We start from the raw sequence: 21,137 nt of genomic DNA, 5'->3' as shown, positions 1-21,137 counted from the left end.
ATTAACAGGCAGTTCAGAGGATGAAAACGCCAGCCAAGTACAGTGTTGGAACCTCCACTCTTCCCTTCAACCCATCTGCATTTGGAGAGGTAAGGGACATACATTGATCTATTACTGTACTTGCTTACTAAGTTGCTTAGTTAAACTCTCAATATATTCTCTTCAGAGAACCCTCTCTCCCCTATAGCACGGATCCGATCTCTCACATTGTAAGATGCTCTGCAAAATGCATAATTTGATATGCCGTCCTCTTCCCCTTGCTCCACCTCTCCTCCTCAGATCATGCTCTACCTGAGGATGTGTCTGGCCCACAGCGCCGGTGCCACGCCCATGTCCAAGAACCTGGTGGACATGCAGGACGACGCGCCCGCCATCGGCCGCTACGTCCACACACTGCTGACCTCCGACACCCAGACGACCCTCGGGTCAAAGGGCGAGGCCAACCCTGTGCACGTCTACATTGACCTGCTGCAGCAGCTACTGTCTGCCATAGGAGGTAAAAGGAAATCCATCGTTTATTCAGTTTATTGTCTCCACCAGGCCGACGGCATGGGGAGAGAGTATGTTTTGCACTCCGTCCGTGTGTCCTTCCTTGTGTGTGTGTGGGGTGTAGTTACGACTGTTTTGGTCCGACAGTCATTAGACCGACAACCTATCTCTATCCCTAACCTAAATATAACCGCAAGCACGGGAGCAGCGCATGTTTGAGCGGTAGTCCGACCGAACCGTCTGTCCGAACCGCTGCCCAAAACACATTTCTTACTCTTATACATTTTGTCCATACATCATGCAATTCGGTATACACTATCTCCATAGTCATGTGATCAACACTGATCTGTCCGCTTCCATCTCGATTGGCTAAGATTGCCTTAAATGTTTGCAGGATTGGTCCGTTTTGAACAAATTGCCTCGAATCATAATAAAGCATGCGATTTCCGTGCAATTATGCACACACATTCCCATTAGGCAGAGGAAGAAATCACACATTTTCAAATCAGCCTCATGGTGGCGCTATAACAGGCCAATTCCTGTTTTTACCTATAACTGCCTGATCTGTGTACAACTTTGTATGTGCACTCCCTAGAGGCTAAGAGGCCAAGGAAAAACCTTTGCCCTGCATTTTTCGCATCTGCCTGTTATAGCGCCACCATGAGGCCGTATACACTATCTATAGTCATGTGTTCAACACAGGTCTGTAAGATTTTTCATATCTGACACATTTTGTCCAAACATCACAAATGCTATTATCCTGGTGGAGACCTGTGCCCCAAGGGGCACTTTTTCTATTATTGTAGGAGACGTAGCAGCTGTTGTAGTTATTCTGTCCATACAAGATGAATACAGTGGTTTACAATGTTGGTCTGAAATGCAGATGGCATTAGTCGGTACATTCATATGTAACTTGTTACAAGTATGTTTACTGAAAAGAGTTTTATTCTGTGAACTTTGCTTATGGTCTTTCAACAGGAATCCCAGCTATGTACTGTCTTCTAGAGGTGGTGTCTGGCTGCCCGGAGAAGCTGGCTCCAAGATTTGTTGAGAAAATTGACTGGATTAAAGTGAGTATTTGTTGCTCATTGTACCTCACTTAAGCTCAGTTCGGGTTTCTTTGAGTTTCAAAGTGGAACCCTGGAACACTTCTGTGACTGCAGTCTGCTACATTTTGCTGCTACATTTTGTGAAATAAATTTGAGGCTACAACTTAGTGTAAATGTATAAAATGTGTGAGAGAGCTAGAAAAACGGAGAGCAAGATATATTAAGAGATTGAATGAGACAGACAGAGGAGGGAGGAGGATAGTAAGAGAGTGAACGGAAGAGGGAGAGTGACATTACACTTACAAGTAAATCAACAGTGAAACCTTGTCCATATTTCGAGTCATGTCATAGTTTATCATCTGAAGTTTCACATGTTTTATATTTTCTGAAATATTTAACCTTCATTTCTTTATTTTTATATGAAGAAGCCGACACAGATGATTCACTCCCTCTAACAAGAATATATACCTAGAAGTCATTGGCGTTTCGGAACTAGTGGTTCTCAAAGTGGGTTAAGGTTAATGCTGAATGTTGCTTACCTTTACAGAGTCTGATGAACACAAACAAGGAGGACTTGAGGGAGTTGGCGGCCCAACTGTATGCTGTGGTCGTCTCCACCATGTCTGGGAATGAGCTGAAGACGGCCGTCCACAACCTGGTCAAGATCACTAAAGACAACCATGTATGTTGTAACGCATGCAAATCCCACAGATCTCTTCACAAACAGAAATGGCGTTAGGGAAGCATGTATGGTAAAGTAATATTCATCATTTTCACCTTTTTAGAGCCCTGAGACTCAGCATGGGGCCATCATGGCGCTGGGCTACATGGTGGGCAGGTACATGAGTAAGAAGAAAGCTGCAGATCTACTGATGAATACCACACCCCAGGAGGACGACGAGCTCGTCGCCATGGCCACCAAGACCATCGGTAATCACTAGGGTTGTCAAATGATGGGAAACAACAACAACACAAACAAAAACGTGATCCCTAGTACTAGGGACATCCCTAGTATCAATATTATATCCATTATCCATATCATGATATTAGACTGGTTATTGTCTATGATTTTGGATATTGTACTATTGTGATTTGGCTGTGTTCTATAAAAATATAATAAGCCAATCAAATCATCACATTCCGTGCTACAAAAACACCCCTGGAGGGTTTTTAGGCTTTCTCCTTGTTTTTATTGACTTTGTAACATTTTTTTATATTTTGAAGTGAAAACAAACAAACAAACAAACACGGCTCATACACACATGCCAACACACAAAGCTGTGCATAGGAATGGCTAGCGTCCCTCAATAAACTAGAGAAAGTGTAATTGTGTTCGTTTCGAGTCATAAAGGCCTGTGTCTGTCTCCAGGTTCCTTTCTGGACAGCAGCAGTGCGTTACTGGCCGTAGCAGCGTGCACAGCGCTGGGGGAGATCGGACGCAACGGACCCCTGTTGGTCCCCCCGGAGGGAGAGGGCTTCACCAAGCTGGCCGTGGTGGACAACCTCTTGGCTCGCATCCCCTCTGGGAAGGAGAGCACCAAGGTAAGGCACAACCTCCTGGCTCGCATCCCATCTGGGAAGGAGAGCACCAAGGTAAGGCACAACCTCTTGGCTCGCATCCCCTCTGGGAAGGAGAGCACCAAGGTAAGGCACAACCTCCTGGCTCGCATCCCCTCTGGGAAGGAGAGCACCAAGGTAAGGCACAACCTCCTGCGGTAAATGCAGTATATTACATGTATTATGGAAGTATAATATCAAAACACGGGGAAGTTCATTGTCATTTAGTTTTCGCTCAACAAAATAAATGAAGTCACTGTCCCATTTGTCCCTATTCGAACTAGTGTTGATTTTTAGTCATAGTCTTTTAAATAGACAATGACTGATGATTTTAGACTTGTTTGCATGATGAAACTCCCCGATCTACAAGCTCACAACACAACCGGCAATTTTCCGCATGCAATCAATGAAGCATAAAATTACTTTTGGTTCTGTCTTCTCCATTAGTCCCTCCTTAACATTTTTGTCTAATTTTTATTCGTAGATAGTTCTTATTTAGTTTTTATTCAGTTGTCCTCAGTGAAAAAGGTAGTCGACGAACATTTTTCGTCATAGTTTAAGTCGACAAAATCAACACTAATTCAAACGTAATGTTTGTGTCTGTCTGTGTGTGTGTGTGCAGATGAAGGAGCGATCCATCCAGACCTTGGGATACCTCCCAGTGGGAGATGTGGACTTTCCCCATCAAAAGAAGCTACTGCAGGGACTCATGGACTCTGTGGAGGTACAGGACAGTATTCAACTCATTGACTGACTGGACAACGGCATGCTACAACAATCCTGTTAAGTATTGCTGCGGGGAGAGCTGGGCCAACAGTACTGCTGGAGTTTGAAAAAAATCTAACGGACATGCACAAGTGTACAGCAAAATAATTAGATGTCAGCGGGTGCCCCCCAAAAACGTAATTCTGTAATTGTCGCACGCAATTGTCAACAAACTACAGCTGAGCTGGGTGAGTGTGCAAGCAGTTTGCACGTGAGCTTATATAAAAATCAGCGATGTGCGTGTGCGCTGCAAATCAATGTATTCACGCCACTTTGTTTTTGTTTACACCCATATTACCTCGGTCTTCATATACTTGGCCTCAATATAACCTTCACTAAGTTAAGTTAGTTAATTTATAGACAAACACAATTTCTGTTGTGTTGAACTTGGAAGTTACTGACTGTCTCCATAATGCATGCACCTGCTATCAGCCTAAGCATTAAACAATCGCTTTTGGGTTGGAGTTTAGCGAAGGGTCCATTCTTTATATGAGTGCCTTCTAGACAGGGACTAGCTTGTGTTTATTACAGCCACACATTGTTATTACACACACACACACACACACACACACACACTTCGATTTCTTTATTTGAATCCACAAAGGAAACAAATATAATGTGGTTGACAGTTCACGTTCACTTAAGGATACACATGGCACCTCCTTCTCCACAACTGCTTCATATGCTTAACACATAGAGGAAAAAAGATAGATCATTGATGACATACTACTTGATACTACAGCCAGTTTGCCGCTAACAAACAGCCAGTTTGCCACTAACAAACATTCACAACTCCCCATCTCTACTTCTTGTCGTCCTCTCTCTCTCTCTCAGGCCAAGCAGGTAGAGCTGCAGTTCACAGTAGGAGAGGCCATCACCAGTGGTGCCATAGGAAGCCGCTCTGGAGCCGCCAGGGACCCGTGGACCTGCACTGAGGAGCAGTACAGCCCACCACAAAGTAACCACTTACACAAGCATTTAGAATATTGGCCATAGGCCTGGGCCGGCTTAGCGGTCCAGGCACCTTGGCTGCTAATCCAGCATGGGTTCAAATCCCGATCCAGACGAACTTCGCTGTGTGTCTTCCCCCCCCATCTCTCCCCGTTTCCTGTCTACCTACCGTGATCTATCAATAAAGGCAACAACGCCCAAAAATATCTTAGAAAAATAATATTGTCCAGATTTGTCCTACAGCCACACACTATTAGAAACATACATTTAGGTGGCCAATGTAAGCCTTTGTCTTTTGGCCACTTGAACCCTAGCGTCTCCGTTCTGCATGTCATAATGGCCAAATATTTGAAAATAGCTCATCTAAAAAGCTCACGATAATAATTAATCGGCAGCATCGCATTGTGAGCTTGTAGACTATTTTCACCTAAGAGATTTGGAGGTTTGGCATAGAGGGGGGGGGGAAAGGAAGGGACCAATTATAGACCCCTGGGGGGGATTAATGGATTTAGGTCTGTAATACCAGCCCTGACGAAAAAAAATTATAGTAATTTTGTGTCTTAAAGCAAAACACCAGACGCCTTTGGCAGCGGAACAGTGTTTGTTGTTTCAGGAATGCTCTTTCTCTTGTCTGCAGTGTCTGATGTGAACAACAACGACGTGATACCGTGGGTCCTCGGCTCCATTCTGTCCAAGTACATCCCCAGTCAGAACCCACACGTCCGACAGGCAGCCTGCATCTGGCTGCTCTCTCTGGTCAAGAAGCTCAGCCATCACAAGCAGATCAAGGTACCCAGCTGGAGGGCAGGGGCTCAGGAGAACCCATTAAAGACCTGATGCCGATTCTACAATTGCCTTCTAAATCAGTAGTTCTATCTCAACACTTAACAAGATTTTTCAAACGCCAATAAATTGCTGCTGTGATTTTAATAGTGGGTGGAAGTGTACTCTCATTTAGAGGTAGAGGTTGGGGCTTATTTGGTTTTTCATCGTACAGTTATTCACTCTTAACTCTTTTCCAGTCCAGCCTAAAGGACATTCAGACAGCGTTCATCTCCAATCTCTCGGACCCCGATGGTGAGATGACGATCCAATCTGAAATCTACTACATTCCTGCCATTATTTGCATCCGTGAAATGTGTATAAACAAACTTTAAACCACCTTCTTTCTGGCCCTCTGGTGCAGAACTGAGTCAGGATGTGGCGTCTAAAGGCCTGGGTCTGGTCTATGAGATGGGAGGAGAAGGGGACCAGCAGGAACTGGTGTCCACCCTGGTGGAAACACTCATGACTGGCAAGAGGTGATGAAGGGGACAGAGGAGTGTGGCTGTTTGTTGTAGACACTCTAATGCAACTGTTTCATGCCAAGCACCCCCAGATTGATATGCATGCATGATGTGAAGTCAAATGTTGTTTTCTTTCCAAACAGAGTGAAGCATGCTGTGTCAGGCGACACCGAGGTGTTCCAAGGGGAAGCTTTGGGGAAAGCACCAGACGGGTCAGTCATTTCCCACCAGAATGCATTCTTCCCATTCCATATTTTAAGAACCCACACATATTCATCTCATGTCATACATGCAAATGTGCGATTTAATTGTGTTTTTGGATTTGGAACATGTGAATAAAGAATACATTTATGTTTTCCTGGTCAACAAATGACTGAAATATACAAAGAAATTACTGACATATTCATGATTTTTACACTTAAACTTAGGTAAAATTATAGCAGAAATAGCTGATCTACAAGCTTACAAAGCGTTCATAACTCGTATTTGTAAGTGTGTAGGTCTGCTATTTAAGCTTTTTTTCAACGTGGAAACGATTATGACAATCATTTGTGATTATCTCAATTAATTCCGATTAGACGATTATGTAATAATTGTTACAGGCCTACATACTTATTAACGTTAGAGCAAAATGGCTGCCCGGTCAATATAATATATTGATAATATAATACTGTAAGTACATCTCATGATTGTTGATCGTCTTTGTATATTTTTTGTCTCTCATGGTTCATGGCAGGCAAGGCTTGTCCACATACAAGGAGCTTTGCTCATTGGCCAGCGACCTCAACCAACCAGATCTGGTCTACAAGTTCATGAACTTGGCCAATCACCACGCCATGTGGAACTCCCGCAAGGTACCTATTCATCATGTGAATATCAGTATGATGTACTCCATCACTATTTGTCAATCTAAACGTCAACAAAAATAGGAAAGGTAGTGCTTTTAACATTATGACCCGAAACAGTGATTTAACAACAATTTCAACTTCTGTCGTCCTATAGGAGTGAAGTAGAGCAGTGGTTCCCAACGATTTAGCTCAAGACCCCCCCCCCAAAAAAAGAAACGACACATTTGCCTGGGACCCAAACTAGTGAAAATAGTGTTGTGAGCTTGTAGATCGGCTATTTTCACTTCTTTTTAAACATTTGTTTTCTAATTTGTGGAATTTCTTAATTTTCTTTGATTCTTCATGAAATTATCAAAATTATTTAATTTTGTTTTTAAATAATGAAAAATTTAGGAATGTAAAAACTAAATGTAGGAAACAAAATGTGTCCAGGACCCACAGATGGGTCCCGACTCCCGACCCACAGTGAAGTAGGGGACCAGACCAATCAGTTTGCTACTAGGCTCATGTGCTCATTTAGATTTTCGCTGGACATGTATGACACAAATTTCCCTAAAAACAGGCCCAAACTATTTGTATTTGACTATTTGTATAGGATATGGGATTTTTTGGGGCTGTACTCATAGCTGTTCTTTCAACATGACTCACCTGCTGTCCTCCTGCTGTGTTTTCCAGGGAGCAGCGTTCGGGTTCCACATCATAGCTGCGAAGGCTGGAGAACAGCTGACTCCCTACCTCCCCCAGCTCATCCCCCGCCTCTACCGCTACCAGTTTGACCCCAACCTCCAGATCCGCCAGGCCATGACCAGCATCTGGGACGCACTGGTCAAGGACAAGACCCTGGTAGGAGGAGCCCATGGAGATATAGTACACACTCGGTGCTTCTCAAACCTTTTTTTAATTTTAAGGACATCCATAAGTCTTTAGAGTGCACAAATGGAACGTTACCTATGCTGTTGCATTAATTAAAATCAAAAATAGGTTTTACTCTTATGTACCTGTACACAAGATGTAACAATAAAGTACAACCTTGAACCTTGAGGAACACTAAGGGTCAAATCACTGCACACACTCATGGACGATACAGTGTTCCCTTACATAATGATACTCCTGCACATGGTCTTGAGGTACCCGGCCTTGGTTTAGGATAAAGTCCCTCATGTGAATTGTGGGTCCATGTTTGTGCTGACGTGTCTCAGGTGGATTGTGGGTAGTACATCATGTTTGTGTTGACGTGTTTTCAGGTGGATAAGTACCTGAAGGAGATTCTGCAGGACGTCCTCGCTAACCTGACCAGTAACACCTGGAGAGTACGAGAATCCAGGTAGGCAGGCAGTACAAACACTGCAGTACATCAAGTCTTCATCAATCTTTTGCCAAAGTGTTCTCCTCACCTGAATGCAGGACAAAATAATTAAACTCTGCATAATATAATACCATTGTGTTGTCCGCTGAAATAATGAATAATTGTCAAAAACATCTAATTGTCACATTCTTCCCTCCAGCTGCTTGGCCCTAAACGACCTGATCCGTGGCCGTCAGGCTGACGACATCGTCGACCACTTGGGGGAGATGTGGGAGACGCTGTTCAGAGTACTGGATGACATCAAGGTCTGTATTCCTCCCCACACACACACACACTGACCTGTTCAGAGTACTAGATGACATCAAGGTTTGTATTCCCCACACACAGATGTTACTATAGATGAATAGATGTTACTGTTAGACGCTGTCACACATTTGAGTGTAGCGGAATCTTTCCCATGATGCTCGCTCTTTAATGAATAAATGATTAAAGATTCAGATTCGAGTTGGTATATTTATCATTATGTCTGTAGTTTATAGTGCTCTGCTGATGTTTTCAGGTTGTGTCCGTTCTAGATTCTTGGAATCTCCTTTCATGGAACCAGTGGCCATTTTTCTGGTTCCCGGTTTCTTTTAGGGTTCTGAACCAATTAATTTTCAACGGGAACACTCGGGGCGGGAAAGAACAGAACCAAACCAGTTCAAACCCGGTGGAGGCTTTTGAGGAAGGCTGCATGATGTTCTCAGGTTCATTCTGACCATGTTGTGTGGCTGTATTTCAGGAGTCTGTGCGGAAGGCTGCAGACATAGCACTGAAGACACTCAGTAAGGTAAGGCTGCGTTTGTTTTGGGTGTGTGTGTGTGTGTGTGTCTCTCCAATCCAATCCAATCCACTTTATTTATATAGCACGTTTCAAAACTCAGAGTTTACAAAGTGCTGTACAGGAGAAAAATAAAAACAAATGCACTACAGCTACTACACAGAAAAACAACAGCGAGAAAACAAAGTACAAACAGTGAAAACAACTGAGACACATTACAGAAAAACAACAGAAAAGCATCACAGTGAGACAACTCAAGCGGGGTTAAAAGCCAAGGTATAGAGGTGGGTCTTTAGGCGAGATTTAAAAGTCTCGATGGAGGGGGTCGATTTGACGTGGGAGGGGGTGCGTTCCATAGTTTAGGGGCTACAACGGAAAAGGCTCGGTCGCCTCTGGACTTCAAGCGGGTCTTCTTTGTGACCCTGAGGTTTAGCTGGCCCTCAGACCGCAGTGACCTAGTAGGAGTATAAACCTCAATAATATCAGACAAATAAAGAGGAGCCAGACCATTTATAGATTTGTCCTTAAGTGTTTAATCAGACTAATCGATTTAATTGATTATACAAAATCCCCAAAATATATGTGCGTCAATACATTGATTTATATATATATATAATTGTGTGCATGGTGGCACAGTCGGTAGCACTGTCGCCACACAGAAAAAGGTCCCTGTTTGATTCCCGCTGGGGGCGTGTTCTCTCCTCCGTGTCATCAGTGCCCATACCCTGGGTGAGGTTGGCGAAAGGGCCTTTCTGTGTGGAGTTTGCATGTTCTCCTCGTGTTCCCCTACTGTGTTGTGTACATACTCTCACAAAAACATGCAGTAATCCTGGTCTCTATACTGCCTCCCCCTGGTCAGCCGGGGCGCGCCTGGTGGAGGTGTACTATGTCTACGTTCTACCGGTCAGGTGATATTATGAAGCGACCTGCTCACTCCTCATGCATTGAAGGAAGCATGAGCTCAGTTCGGGGCTCTCCCAAGGTTGGCAAAGGGAGAGTAGTGCCCAGGATTACAGCTTCTTAGGCAATTGGCACTGGGTGAAAAAAGGGTTACTAAATTAGCTCTTCGCTAAGTCCCACCCAAGCCCGTTCTTGGCCAATACCATGTTAGCAACGGTTACTAGGTTAGGATCCTGGTCAAGCTTTCAATGCTGGTCAAAATGGTTTTGCAGTGTCAATAAATATATTTGCTGTACAGCAGAAAGAGGGTTTGTTTTCTTACCTTGTTATGAGCAAACATTCCATGAATAATCTTGCTCCGTTTAATAGTACATATTAACGGGGAAACAACTCTCAAAGTCACTCTTTTAGCACATAAGCGAACACTAAGCTGATTCTGACCGTTTATGACATCAGGAAAACTCATGCGGTTTTATTTTTAAAGTGTTACAGTATGTCTACTAACTATACTTTCTCTGTCTGTTCCAGGTGTGTACTCGTATGTGTGAGTCCACGGGTGCTGCAGCCCAGAGAACTGTTGCAGTGATGTTACCAACCCTGCTGGACAAAGGCATCGTCAGCAACGTCCCGGAGGTCCGCGCACTCAGGTAGCTTCCCTTTCCATTTAGCTTGATGGCCAGAACCCATCTCTCTCCATCTTCCTCTCCGTTTCCTGGAATCTGTCTCACTCTCTGACTGTCTCACTTTAATTATTCATTTTTGTTGCATTTGTGGTCCTACAATGAGTGACCAAGTACGCAAGGAATTGTGGACTCTTAAAAGGAATTGTGTGGACTCTTAAAGGTTGTCTTTTATGCAATGACCAAAGTGTGTCCACAACACTGTTTTGTGAATTGTGTTTTATTTGGTACAATCTTTGACTGATAAAACTATTAATTTCTAGTTAGTTCTAAATACACCACTGTTTCCCCTATTTGCATTATTGTGTGGCGGGCCACCACACAATCATGAGTGGGCGCATGCACACTCGCACGAGTGTGCATGCACGAAAGCTCCCCCTACACTGCCGGCTTCTGGCTAGGGGAAACACTGTGCACAAAATGCAGTGACCAGTATGCTATGTTTAATTGTTTAACTTTAGACTGATAGCTAAGACCATTTGCTAAAACTGCTGAAGCCAAGGCTAATGGGGGATCCATCTGAAACATTGTCTCTCCCTCAGCATTCAGACCCTGGTGAAGGTGAGTAAGACGGCTGGTGCCAGGCTGAAACCTCACACCCCTCGGCTGATCCCAGCCCTGCTGGAGGCCCTCAGCACCCTGGAGCCCCAGGTCCTCAACTACCTCAGTCTGCGAGCTACGGAGCAGGAGAAGGTAAACCTGAGATGGTGGCTGAACTGAAGTCATGTCATCCAAGACACTGCTTCCCAAAACCCATTTGTGGGTCGCGGACACTTTTGTCCACTTTTTGTTTTTCAAACGACATTCCCACCTCCATTAGAACAAAAAAAAATTCAAGAATTAAAAACAAATTAATTTTTTCTCCAGTAATTTCATGAAGAAATAAAAGACAAATCAACAATTGTTTTCTAATTTATGGAATTTCGTTGAAGTAGTAGGGAAAATAGACAATCTACAAGCTCACAATGCGCCGCAAAGCAACTTGTTGTGAACTGCTTTTTCCACTAGTTTAGGTCCCACGGGGAGACATCAAAACTCTCTTTTGGGTCACGGGCTAAAACGTTTGAGAACCACTGATCTAAGAGATAATTTGTCCACTCAAGTATACTGTAGCACTTTGGAGCACATTTTCTCCACTCACACATAACAACCTAATAGTTATTTTTGTAAATGCTCTGTATGATACAACGTTTTAGATGTAGATAACATGTTGGCCTACATACAGTACATGTTTCATTATGTGTTGTATGAAGTTGTATTGCTCTGTTTGTGTTTTGTGTTTCTGATGGCTGTATGGCCCCAAAACGATTTTCTAACGGACACATGAAGAACGTGTATGTCATGGGCTAGGTTATCATTTCCAATAGAAGGCAGCATGCACGACTCACTCACTTTAATCATTTTACCTGGTGCACGGTCAGACACAACATTTTAAACCGAGAAGAAAACCAGCACTCACGGTAATAGCTTTTAAGGCACTTATTTATTTTACCATAGGTAAGTTAGGTAAATGGCATGCTGCAGACAAGCAGCACACAACGAACGCGTTTCGGCTGAAGCCTTCGTCAGCGTTGTATCGTACAACGCTGTATGATACAACGCTGACGAAGCCTAGGTTATCATTTGCCAGCACCGACAGGGTGTTTGTTCTGACTCTCGTTTTACCTCCAGAGTGCCATGGATGCAGCTAGGCTGAGTGCTGCCAAGTCGTCCCCCATGATGGAGACCATTAACATGGTAAGTAAGTAAGCCTCGCTGAGCCATGAGTCCCAGTATCTCATGTTTCTGTAGCATGAGGCACCATTAACATGGTAAAAATAGATTTTTGGACACATTTTTATAATTTAAGTTACATAAAATCATTTTCTGTCTGTTGGTCTGTTGGTTTTTCCAAACAGATCGTTTCAAAATAAAGAAGTGAAGAATACATCATGGGAGGCTCTTTAGTTCTTTCTTTAACTCATTTACTATAAATATGAATTCAGTCTGTATGTCACTAACTGCCTCCGGAGTCCAAATGCACCAGAAGCAAAATGAACCAGAAGCAAAAGCGCCTAACGTTAATGTGGCTACCATCTTTTTTATAAGTAATCAGAAGTGTTAATATTGTAACCGTGAGGTTGAAGCGATTCAATAATGAGCAGCTCAGCACCTCAGTCTGGGAAAGACTGAGGTGCCGATTTATAATCCAATCGTGGGCCTCTGAATCAGAACCGAATTGTCAGGTACCTAGAGATATCCTCACCTAATATATCCCATATGTGTGTGTCTGTGACACCAGTGTCTCCAGCATCTGGATGTGTCTGTACTGGGAGAGCTGGTCCCCAGGCTCTGTGAGCTGCTGAAGAGTGGAGTGGGGCTGGGAACCAAGGTACACTACACACGGCCAAAGCCTGATTCATACTTCTTTGTACGACTTGTGTTATACAATCCTCAAGCTCCCAACATGCCTCATCCCGGCATGGTTGACAGCCTGTGTCTACTTAACTCTTTGTTCATAGACTGCTTTCTTTCAGTCCCTTTTCTGTCTCGTACCTCCGTCCACGTATCTATCGTCTGTATGTAAGGATGAATCACGTTATTCCCTGTGTATTATCTGTCGTCTGTATGTAAAGATGAATCACGTTATTCCCTGTGTATTATCTATCGTCTGTATGTAAAGATGAATCACGTTATTCCCCGTGTATTATCTATCGTCTGTATGTAAAGATGAATCACGTTATTCCCTGTGTATTCATTTGCCTCTATCCCTCCATAGGGTGGTTGTGCCAGTGTCATTGTTTCCCTCACAGTGCAGTGTCCCCAAGACCTCACCCCATACTCAGGTACTACTGCACAACTACTAGAGGTACTACTCAGGTACTACTGAGTAGAGGTACTACTGAGTAGAGGTACTACTGCACAACTACTAGCGTGCCAAAGAAAATGGACACTGTAACCACATGAACCCAAGTGTCCTGAGGTGAACATTTGCCGAAAGAAACGGCAGATCTAAAAACTCCCAGCGGATGGCAAAATTTAGCAGATCTAAAAACGTGTAACGGATTTCCCTAGTACTTCCGTATGTCCGTGCAAAACATTATAATCTCTTTGCAATAAATTCTTTGTAGTATGTATTTGTATAGTTTTACAAGACATGGTACTGGTACACAATATAACTGAATTGGCTGAAAAGGGTCAAACAAGTCTTCATTGTATATTCAGGGCACGCTGTTTCAGTTGGAGATGAAATTCCCCATTCTAGCAGCGAGGCTACAGCAGCTGTAGTACGTTGCTGGTCACATGACCAAAATAATAATCTGCTGTTCTAGGCAACACAGACGAGAAAGGGTCTTTTTATTATTAACACGCATCAGGTCTGAGGTATATAAACGGACATAGTTTAATGTTGAAAATGAGTGGTATTCTACTTTAAGTGATTAACATAATACGGTCTGTGTGTGCACTGGTGTGTTTGACCTTGCTACTGTAGGTAAACTGATGAGTGCCCTGCTGAATGGCATCCATGACAGGAGCAGTGTGGTGCAGAAAGCTTTCGCCTTCGCTCTGGGCCACCTGGTCAGGGTAAGAACACTAGTTAGTTACCATGGATCATAGGCACATGGTGGCCATTTTGCTTTTACAGAACACGTATATACCACAAGCCCCCAGGATTAGTGAAGCTACTGTGTCCTGGTGATCACCTGAAACAGTCCTTCATTTCTATATAAATTGAAAAAAGCCTGGCATTATGTAAAAACACACACAGACATTGACATTTTAATTATTATAAATTCACTTCTGACTTCTGTACAGTAGCACTCTATAGTCTCAAATATAAATGTTTTATTTTTTTTCCACCCCAAATCAGACGGCAAAGGACAGCAGTGTGGAGAAACTACTACTGAAACTCAATACGTGGTACCTGGAGAAAGAGGGTGAGAGGACACAAACACAGCTTCATCCCATATATATATACATGGAAGTAGATGAAATGTTTCTGCATGTCGGACCAATGAAAAGCCTACGGACCCCGAAATGAGCTGTGGCTAAATGGGGCTGTCACGATTACGAATTTAATTGTCACAAAAATATATAAAATAGTGGAAATAGTTGATCTACAAGCTTACAACATGACGTGTTGTAAGCTTGTAGATCTGCTATTTCTGCCATTATTGAAATTCCTTTGAAAAGGTATGGACATTTTTCAACATGGAAACGATTGACAATTATCTCAAATAATTGCGATTAGGCGATGATGTAATAATCGTGACAGTCCTCTCAGCTTAGCTACACTGATTTATTTGATTGTGCGCCGTCGTGTCAACGCACTGAAAACAGCCAATCGCCCTCCCGGCGAGCGCAGTGAATGAACACAACAGTGAATTGATTTCCCCCGTCCCGTCTTGTCTCGTCCTCCCCCAGACCCGGTGTACAAGTCGTCGTGTGCCCAGACGATGCACGCCATCAGCCACTACAGTCCCGACGTGCTGAAGAGCCACGCCGGCGTGGGCCTGCCCCTGGCCTTCCTGGGCATGCACCAGGCCCCGGGCCCCGAGGAGGAGAAGGGAGAGTGCCACGATGCCACGCTGTTCACCGAGGTGTGGCAGGACAACGTGCCGGGTAAGGGCCTGGTTTATCCCATTTTGGGGCGGGAACCCCTTTTGGTGTTAGCATTATGCTATGCTTTAGCTATTGAAAAATATCAGATCTACAAGCTCATAGCGCGCCACTGAGCGGCGCGCTACGAGCTTGTAGTTCTGCTATTTTTGAAAAATCGAAGAACGACTGACATAGAAACATAGCTTTTTCAGAAAACTGTCATTTTCAAACAGACATTTTTATAATCTGATCTCAGGTCAGAATGGGTTATACAGTGGTGTGTAAGTACGTTTACTCGGGTATTGTACTTAAGTACACTTTTGAGATATTTGTACTTTACTTGAGCATTTCCAATTTCCGATACTTTTACTTCTACTCCACTATATCTCAGAGGCAAATATTTTATTTTTTACTCCGCTACAATTATTTGAAAGCTTTAGTTACTAGCTAGTTTGTAGATTTCGATTTTGAGCGTGAACTGAAACCAAACCCTTAAGGGTCCACAGCAAGGAATTGTGGGCAAAATCATTTCCAACGATGACAAAATATTCTTTAGTTTAGGGTGTACGGGGCTAAATTTCATCAAATGGTGGTCCGTGGCTCAAAAGCCAAATAAATAATGGGCCTTAACATGAATAAGTTGAAAACCACTGATGTAGGGCATTAACACATTTGGTGTGTGTGTGCTTGCTTGACCACCAGGAAGCTTTGGAGGCATCAGGCTTTACATGACGGAGCTGATCGCCCTTACCCAGAAGGCTTTGCAGTCCCAGTCCTGGAAGATGAAAGCTCAAGGTGCCGCTGCCATGGCAACCGTGGCGAAGGAACAGACGGGCTCCTTGGTGGCGCCACACCTCGGCATGGTGCTGACCGCTCTGATGCAAGGGCTGTCTGGACGCACGTGGGCGGGCAAGGTCAGAACTTTTTATGGGAAGCATTTTACGGGTGAAATAGATGCTAAATCGGTAAAGAGGCCGTCTGGGAACCTGAAGGTCCCCGGTTCATCCCCTGGCTCGCCCAGTCTGTGTGTTGAAGTGTCCCTGAGCACTGTATTAATAGTGGCGCACACTGCTCCTAATATTTAGAATGGAGGACAGATTTCACAGGCTATGTATTTTCTGTCAATGTGCATTGACAGAGAATACGGCAAAGGAGTGCGGTCTAAATTAGTATTAGTCAAGTTAGTTAACAAACTGACTTCTGCCTTTTGATTTCTTCTAGGAGGAGCTGTTGAAAGCCATTGGGTCAGTGGTATCCAAGTGCAGGTATGGTATCTTTGTGTTTATCTACTAAGACATTACCTTACCTAATCTGGGAAGTCTTCTTTGATCTTTACTGTAAGGTGCTGGTGTGGTTGGCTATCCCCGTTTTGAATTAAATTAGTCACAATCTACCTGCCACCTCCAGAAACCCTACATGTTCCAACAAATGCTCAGAAATCTAATTTGAGAGCTAATAGCTCTGGTTGAGCAAATAATGCACAATGAATGGAGCTAGTCTAGTGGCCACAGTGTCACGTTATACATGATCTCTGCGTGGTTTAGCGTTGTATTGCACACAAAGCATTTACAATCTACAAGCTCACTTATTCAAGTTTGAACTTGCGTGATCTGTATATATCAAGCCGTAGCCAGGTTATTGTTTGTTTATTCAAAGAATTATCATCTTCCGTTACATACGGTCATTTTATACATGGTTTACATTGTTTTTTTTTCTAGCTCTGAGCTGCAGAAGCCCTGTCCAGGCCAGCCCACCATCTCTGAGGTGTTGGCGGTGGTGGTGAAGGAGTGCTCCAAAGAGAGCTTGGTGTACAAGATGGCCGCCCTGCGCTGTGCAGGAGATGTGCTGCACAGCAGCCAAGAGGACCGGTTCAGCGAAATGGCCCAGATCCTCATCCCTCTTATCAAGAAGGTAGCAGGACATGATTACACACTAGTGCCCATAATACTGTATGTCAACAAGTAGTCCTTAAAAACATGGCCATGATGTGGACCATCACAGCTCAACCACATTATATTCACACCCTTTTTCTTACCTGTAATATTTTAACTTAATTTGTTTTATCTCTATTATTATTATCTTGTTGTTATATTGTATTGTTAGCACTCTTTGCTGAACATTTGTACCTTTAGGAGTTAGTGACAAACAAACCCCCTCTTGATCGTTGACTCCTGACAGAACTGCCCAGAGACTGCCCCCAGGTCCCTGGAAGAGGACGATGGAGATAAGAAGGAGCTGATGACGGAAGCTCTGCTCTGTGCCTTCGACACGTTGGGAAAGGCCTGGCCCAAGAATCCACAAACCCAGGGTAAACCTACAGCTAATTCCACAGAATAGGTCTTTGATGGCCCTCAGAACCCAGTCCAAATGAACTGTTGACCGTTGCATATTTCAATACAGTACAATCATCTGTATTTGGAAGCATGTTGCGCAGCGAAAAAAGGCTATTTTCGGTTATTATATTTGAATTGGTCAAACAAGCAATTTGTTCAGAAGCATCTTACATAAAACCCTAATGGTCTCGGATATTTCATAAAAGCACCATTTTGGTTGGCGTTTTGTAGAACAGCAAGAACAATATTACTAAATCATCATTTTACAGTACCAGTAATTAATTGGTTCTCAAATTGCACATTATGACTTGGCCATACAATGTTTTTTTTCTCATCACAGAAACAATACAATTATGCAGTATTGCATTATGAATAAAAAATACAACAATAAACTAAAACAAGATACATGTACATACACAACGTAAAACGAATACAACCAAGGACCAACGATGTCACGAAAACTTAAGTTTATCTGAAATGCTAGACCATACGTTAAAATATTCCTCGCACCATACCAAAATGATTCAGTTGTGGGATGTTATTTTGCTTTGTATCCATGTAAACTGTGTCGTTTCTCATTTGGGTCTATGCAGCTCGTTACCAGGTGGAGGTGTGCACGCTGATGTGTGAGAAGCTCAGGCTGAGCACCTGGAAGGTTCAGCTGGGAGTTCTACACTCTCTGAAGGCATACATTCAGGGGTGCGTAATAGAACTTTCAATGTGATATCCTATTATTAATCACATAATTATGGCTTTAGAGCTAGTAGGCCAGTATAATCTTCCTTTGAGCTTTTATCTGTTTAGATCGTTGATAGGTTTGATATCTACCTGACCCGCTGTCATGGTTTTCTTCTATTTTCTCCATTTCAAGGACCCACAGTTTTTCATTAATTGTATTCATTTATCCATATTGGCGCTCTTGAAGGATGTTTCTGTTGTTGTTTTTTTATTTGCCAATAACGTATTCTGTCTACAGTTTAATATGCATTACCCCCATAAGTCTGAGTGTACAAAATGGAACCCGCTGGGGGTGTCACGTAGGGAACCACTGTACTAGGGTTCATGCCACTTAACCGTACGCACCTTGTAAGGCGCTCAGCATAAGAACATCTTGCTATGTTTTGAAGTGAATGTTTTGTCTGTTTAGGCTGTTGCTGCTGGAGAAGGGCTATCAGGATTCTAATGCACTATCTCAGATCCTCACAGAGACCTGCGCTGCTCTTACATACCCTCTAGGTATTACTGCTAACAATTTCACAGTACACTTACACACTGTCTTCTGCATTAAACCACTTGAACCCCAATGACCCTATAGAGGGTATGCACGTGACATCATCGTCATACCCGGAATTTATAAATAAATGTTATATAGACGGGGAAAGGGAGGGGACTAAGTATATAGCCGTGGGTGACTTCAATGATTTATTGTATTTTTTTGGAAAGAAATGCGTGTACATTAACATACTACGTATTTGTACATATCTGTCAAATACAAAAAGCTTGAGAGCTACAGTATGATCTCCGAACATGGTGAGACACGAAATGTGAACAACATGAACAACAATGGAACCATTCCAACACTGACCAAGGCCACTAGGTTGAATATAATCTAGGCATATTAACACAATTAAGGCCTTGGATGTGTATACACGTCTTTTCTAATCAAACCGCTGGTGGCCTTGGATGTGTATACACGTCTTTAGAGCTTTTTTATTGATATAAACATTTACATTTATTTTTTGCCGCTCCTTCTGCACCGTACTTCATGCTGTTTTGCGCACGCGCGCTGCCGTTCACTTCCTTGTTTACGGCTCGGAATAGAATAATAAACTGTTAATGGAACTTGCTACAATCCCAGTCAACAAAGTGTAACAGTGACATTCCCCTGCATGTATTTAATCACACCATGTGTACTCTCCCTCAATCCTGCTTGTATTTAATCACTTCATTGTGTACTCTCCCTCAAGAAAATAAGAGCTACTCATCAGTGAGGACAGAAGCCTTGTCGGTTGTGGAGCTGCTGGTGAAGAGGACCGGAGGTAAATAAACTTTTTATACTATTAATCTGTTGTTTTCAGCGCGCCACAGAGTGGCTCGCTACGAGCTTGTAGGTCTGCTATTTATTTTATCGTGAAATTATTTATTTCAGAAAACTGGAGGATTTAGAAGATTTTCTTTTTTAATTTCGAGGTCGGGCCTAAATGGATTAATAGTCCTACATCCTGTGTGTGTGTGCGTGTGTGTGTGTGCGTGTGTGTGCGTGCGTGTGTGTGTGTGTGTGTGTGTGTGTGTGCGTGCGCAGAGAGCGAGCAGTGGGACTGCGTGTCCGTGAAGAGCAGAGAGCAGCTCCAGCGCTCTCTGTCCACCCTGCAGTCAGACGCCAGGCCTGACCTGAAGGACAAGGCCCAGGAGCTCCGCAGACACATCCAGAGCCAGCCCTAAAGACTCCACCCCCCCACCACCACTACACACACACACACACACACACACACAAAGCCGCCAAATCAGAGCACACTGTTGTTTGTGGGGGGGAGAAAGAAGAAGATACTAGTTTGTTCATGCTCTCCTTTAACTGGTCTATTTTTTACAACTGCTGGTTCTCTACTGATATTCAAACCCACCCCGTTACCCGAACCATATTACTTCTTTCTTGTACAGATGAAACTCCCCCAAGTGTCACGGCTGGTTCGGTTAGAGGGCTGATAAACTTGGCTCTGTTTAAATGTGGGACAGTAATGAAGAGGAGCGTTGTAGTTTATTGGGTTTAAATTTCAAAATATAATGATGATGATAATAATAAATACCATATAAACTTGTGTTTTATTTGTGAACACTGTATGCCTGTAGCTCCTATAGGGGGCGCTCTACTGATGCCATGGGTTATCTATTGTCGCTGTTGGGCGGAAAGCTTGTATGTCCAAAAGCATTCTGATGGATCCAATGTAGTTATTATTCCTTAATTCTTAGTTAATACTTATCATTGGTTCAATATTTATAAAACCCATAGACCGACTTAACCACTTTAACTTTCCAAATGTTTTTAATAGCAAAAATGGCAGATCTACAAGCTCACGCATCACGTAGGTCGGCAATTTTTGCTGCTACTTGTACAACAAAGTATGGCATTAATTTACAAATAAAGAGTTGACATTTGGAGATAAAGTATGGCGTTAATTTACAAATGAAGAGCTGAAATTTGGAGATAAAGGATTCCGCCCAACAGCCACGATATAGTGAAATCAGTCTAAAGGCGGTCTAGACTTTAACAACTTTCAACCTGTCATCTACTTTATGTATGTTCTATCAAAAATGGCTAAAGGAGCCAATCTGCGAGCTCAATGCGTCTTCTCATCGTGACGTGTTTCGACTATTTTTTGACGCGTGACCGTTGTACAACAAAGTACAACATGGTTGATTCTAAAAACACCTACATCCTGACTTAAGTTTTTTTTTTTTTTTTTTACTTTAAATCTTTTTCAAAACATGTAATGGAATGGTTAAAGTTTGGACCCAAATATGCTCTTTGACTGGTCCACCGCTCCACCGCTGCTGTTACCCTCATGGATTTAACA

General features: G+C 43.1%; 1 protein-coding gene across 1 annotated transcript in view; it reads left to right on the top strand.

Moving 5' to 3' along the window:
• ecpas (Ecm29 proteasome adaptor and scaffold) overlaps positions 1 to 20,717 on the top strand; it is a 29,819-nt gene extending 9,102 nt beyond the window's left edge. The window contains exons 17-49 of the mRNA XM_080760429.1: positions 9 to 89; positions 280 to 496; positions 1,468 to 1,559; positions 2,086 to 2,220; positions 2,324 to 2,468; positions 2,908 to 3,080; positions 3,718 to 3,819; positions 4,695 to 4,818; positions 5,449 to 5,600; positions 5,834 to 5,888; positions 5,998 to 6,112; positions 6,241 to 6,309; positions 6,834 to 6,951; positions 7,621 to 7,788; positions 8,190 to 8,269; positions 8,451 to 8,556; positions 9,033 to 9,080; positions 10,500 to 10,618; positions 11,194 to 11,344; positions 12,323 to 12,388; positions 12,933 to 13,022; positions 13,410 to 13,476; positions 14,124 to 14,215; positions 14,502 to 14,568; positions 15,056 to 15,253; positions 15,935 to 16,146; positions 16,454 to 16,497; positions 16,951 to 17,143; positions 17,411 to 17,540; positions 18,159 to 18,264; positions 18,713 to 18,801; positions 19,533 to 19,604; positions 19,868 to 20,717. Of these exons, the coding sequence (XP_080616555.1) occupies positions 9 to 89; positions 280 to 496; positions 1,468 to 1,559; positions 2,086 to 2,220; positions 2,324 to 2,468; positions 2,908 to 3,080; positions 3,718 to 3,819; positions 4,695 to 4,818; positions 5,449 to 5,600; positions 5,834 to 5,888; positions 5,998 to 6,112; positions 6,241 to 6,309; positions 6,834 to 6,951; positions 7,621 to 7,788; positions 8,190 to 8,269; positions 8,451 to 8,556; positions 9,033 to 9,080; positions 10,500 to 10,618; positions 11,194 to 11,344; positions 12,323 to 12,388; positions 12,933 to 13,022; positions 13,410 to 13,476; positions 14,124 to 14,215; positions 14,502 to 14,568; positions 15,056 to 15,253; positions 15,935 to 16,146; positions 16,454 to 16,497; positions 16,951 to 17,143; positions 17,411 to 17,540; positions 18,159 to 18,264; positions 18,713 to 18,801; positions 19,533 to 19,604; positions 19,868 to 20,007 (3,816 nt within the window). The 3' untranslated portion in view covers positions 20,008 to 20,717. The remainder of the gene's footprint in view (positions 1 to 8; positions 90 to 279; positions 497 to 1,467; positions 1,560 to 2,085; positions 2,221 to 2,323; positions 2,469 to 2,907; positions 3,081 to 3,717; positions 3,820 to 4,694; positions 4,819 to 5,448; positions 5,601 to 5,833; positions 5,889 to 5,997; positions 6,113 to 6,240; positions 6,310 to 6,833; positions 6,952 to 7,620; positions 7,789 to 8,189; positions 8,270 to 8,450; positions 8,557 to 9,032; positions 9,081 to 10,499; positions 10,619 to 11,193; positions 11,345 to 12,322; positions 12,389 to 12,932; positions 13,023 to 13,409; positions 13,477 to 14,123; positions 14,216 to 14,501; positions 14,569 to 15,055; positions 15,254 to 15,934; positions 16,147 to 16,453; positions 16,498 to 16,950; positions 17,144 to 17,410; positions 17,541 to 18,158; positions 18,265 to 18,712; positions 18,802 to 19,532; positions 19,605 to 19,867) is intronic.
• The last annotated feature ends 420 nt before the right edge of the window (positions 20,718 to 21,137 follow it).

This window comes from Protomyctophum bolini (genome assembly GCF_963924005.1).
Source record: "Protomyctophum bolini genome assembly, chromosome: 3".
Taxonomy (NCBI): Eukaryota; Metazoa; Chordata; class Actinopteri; order Myctophiformes; family Myctophidae; genus Protomyctophum; species Protomyctophum bolini.
This window is presented reverse-complemented; position numbering and strand designations above follow the sequence as displayed.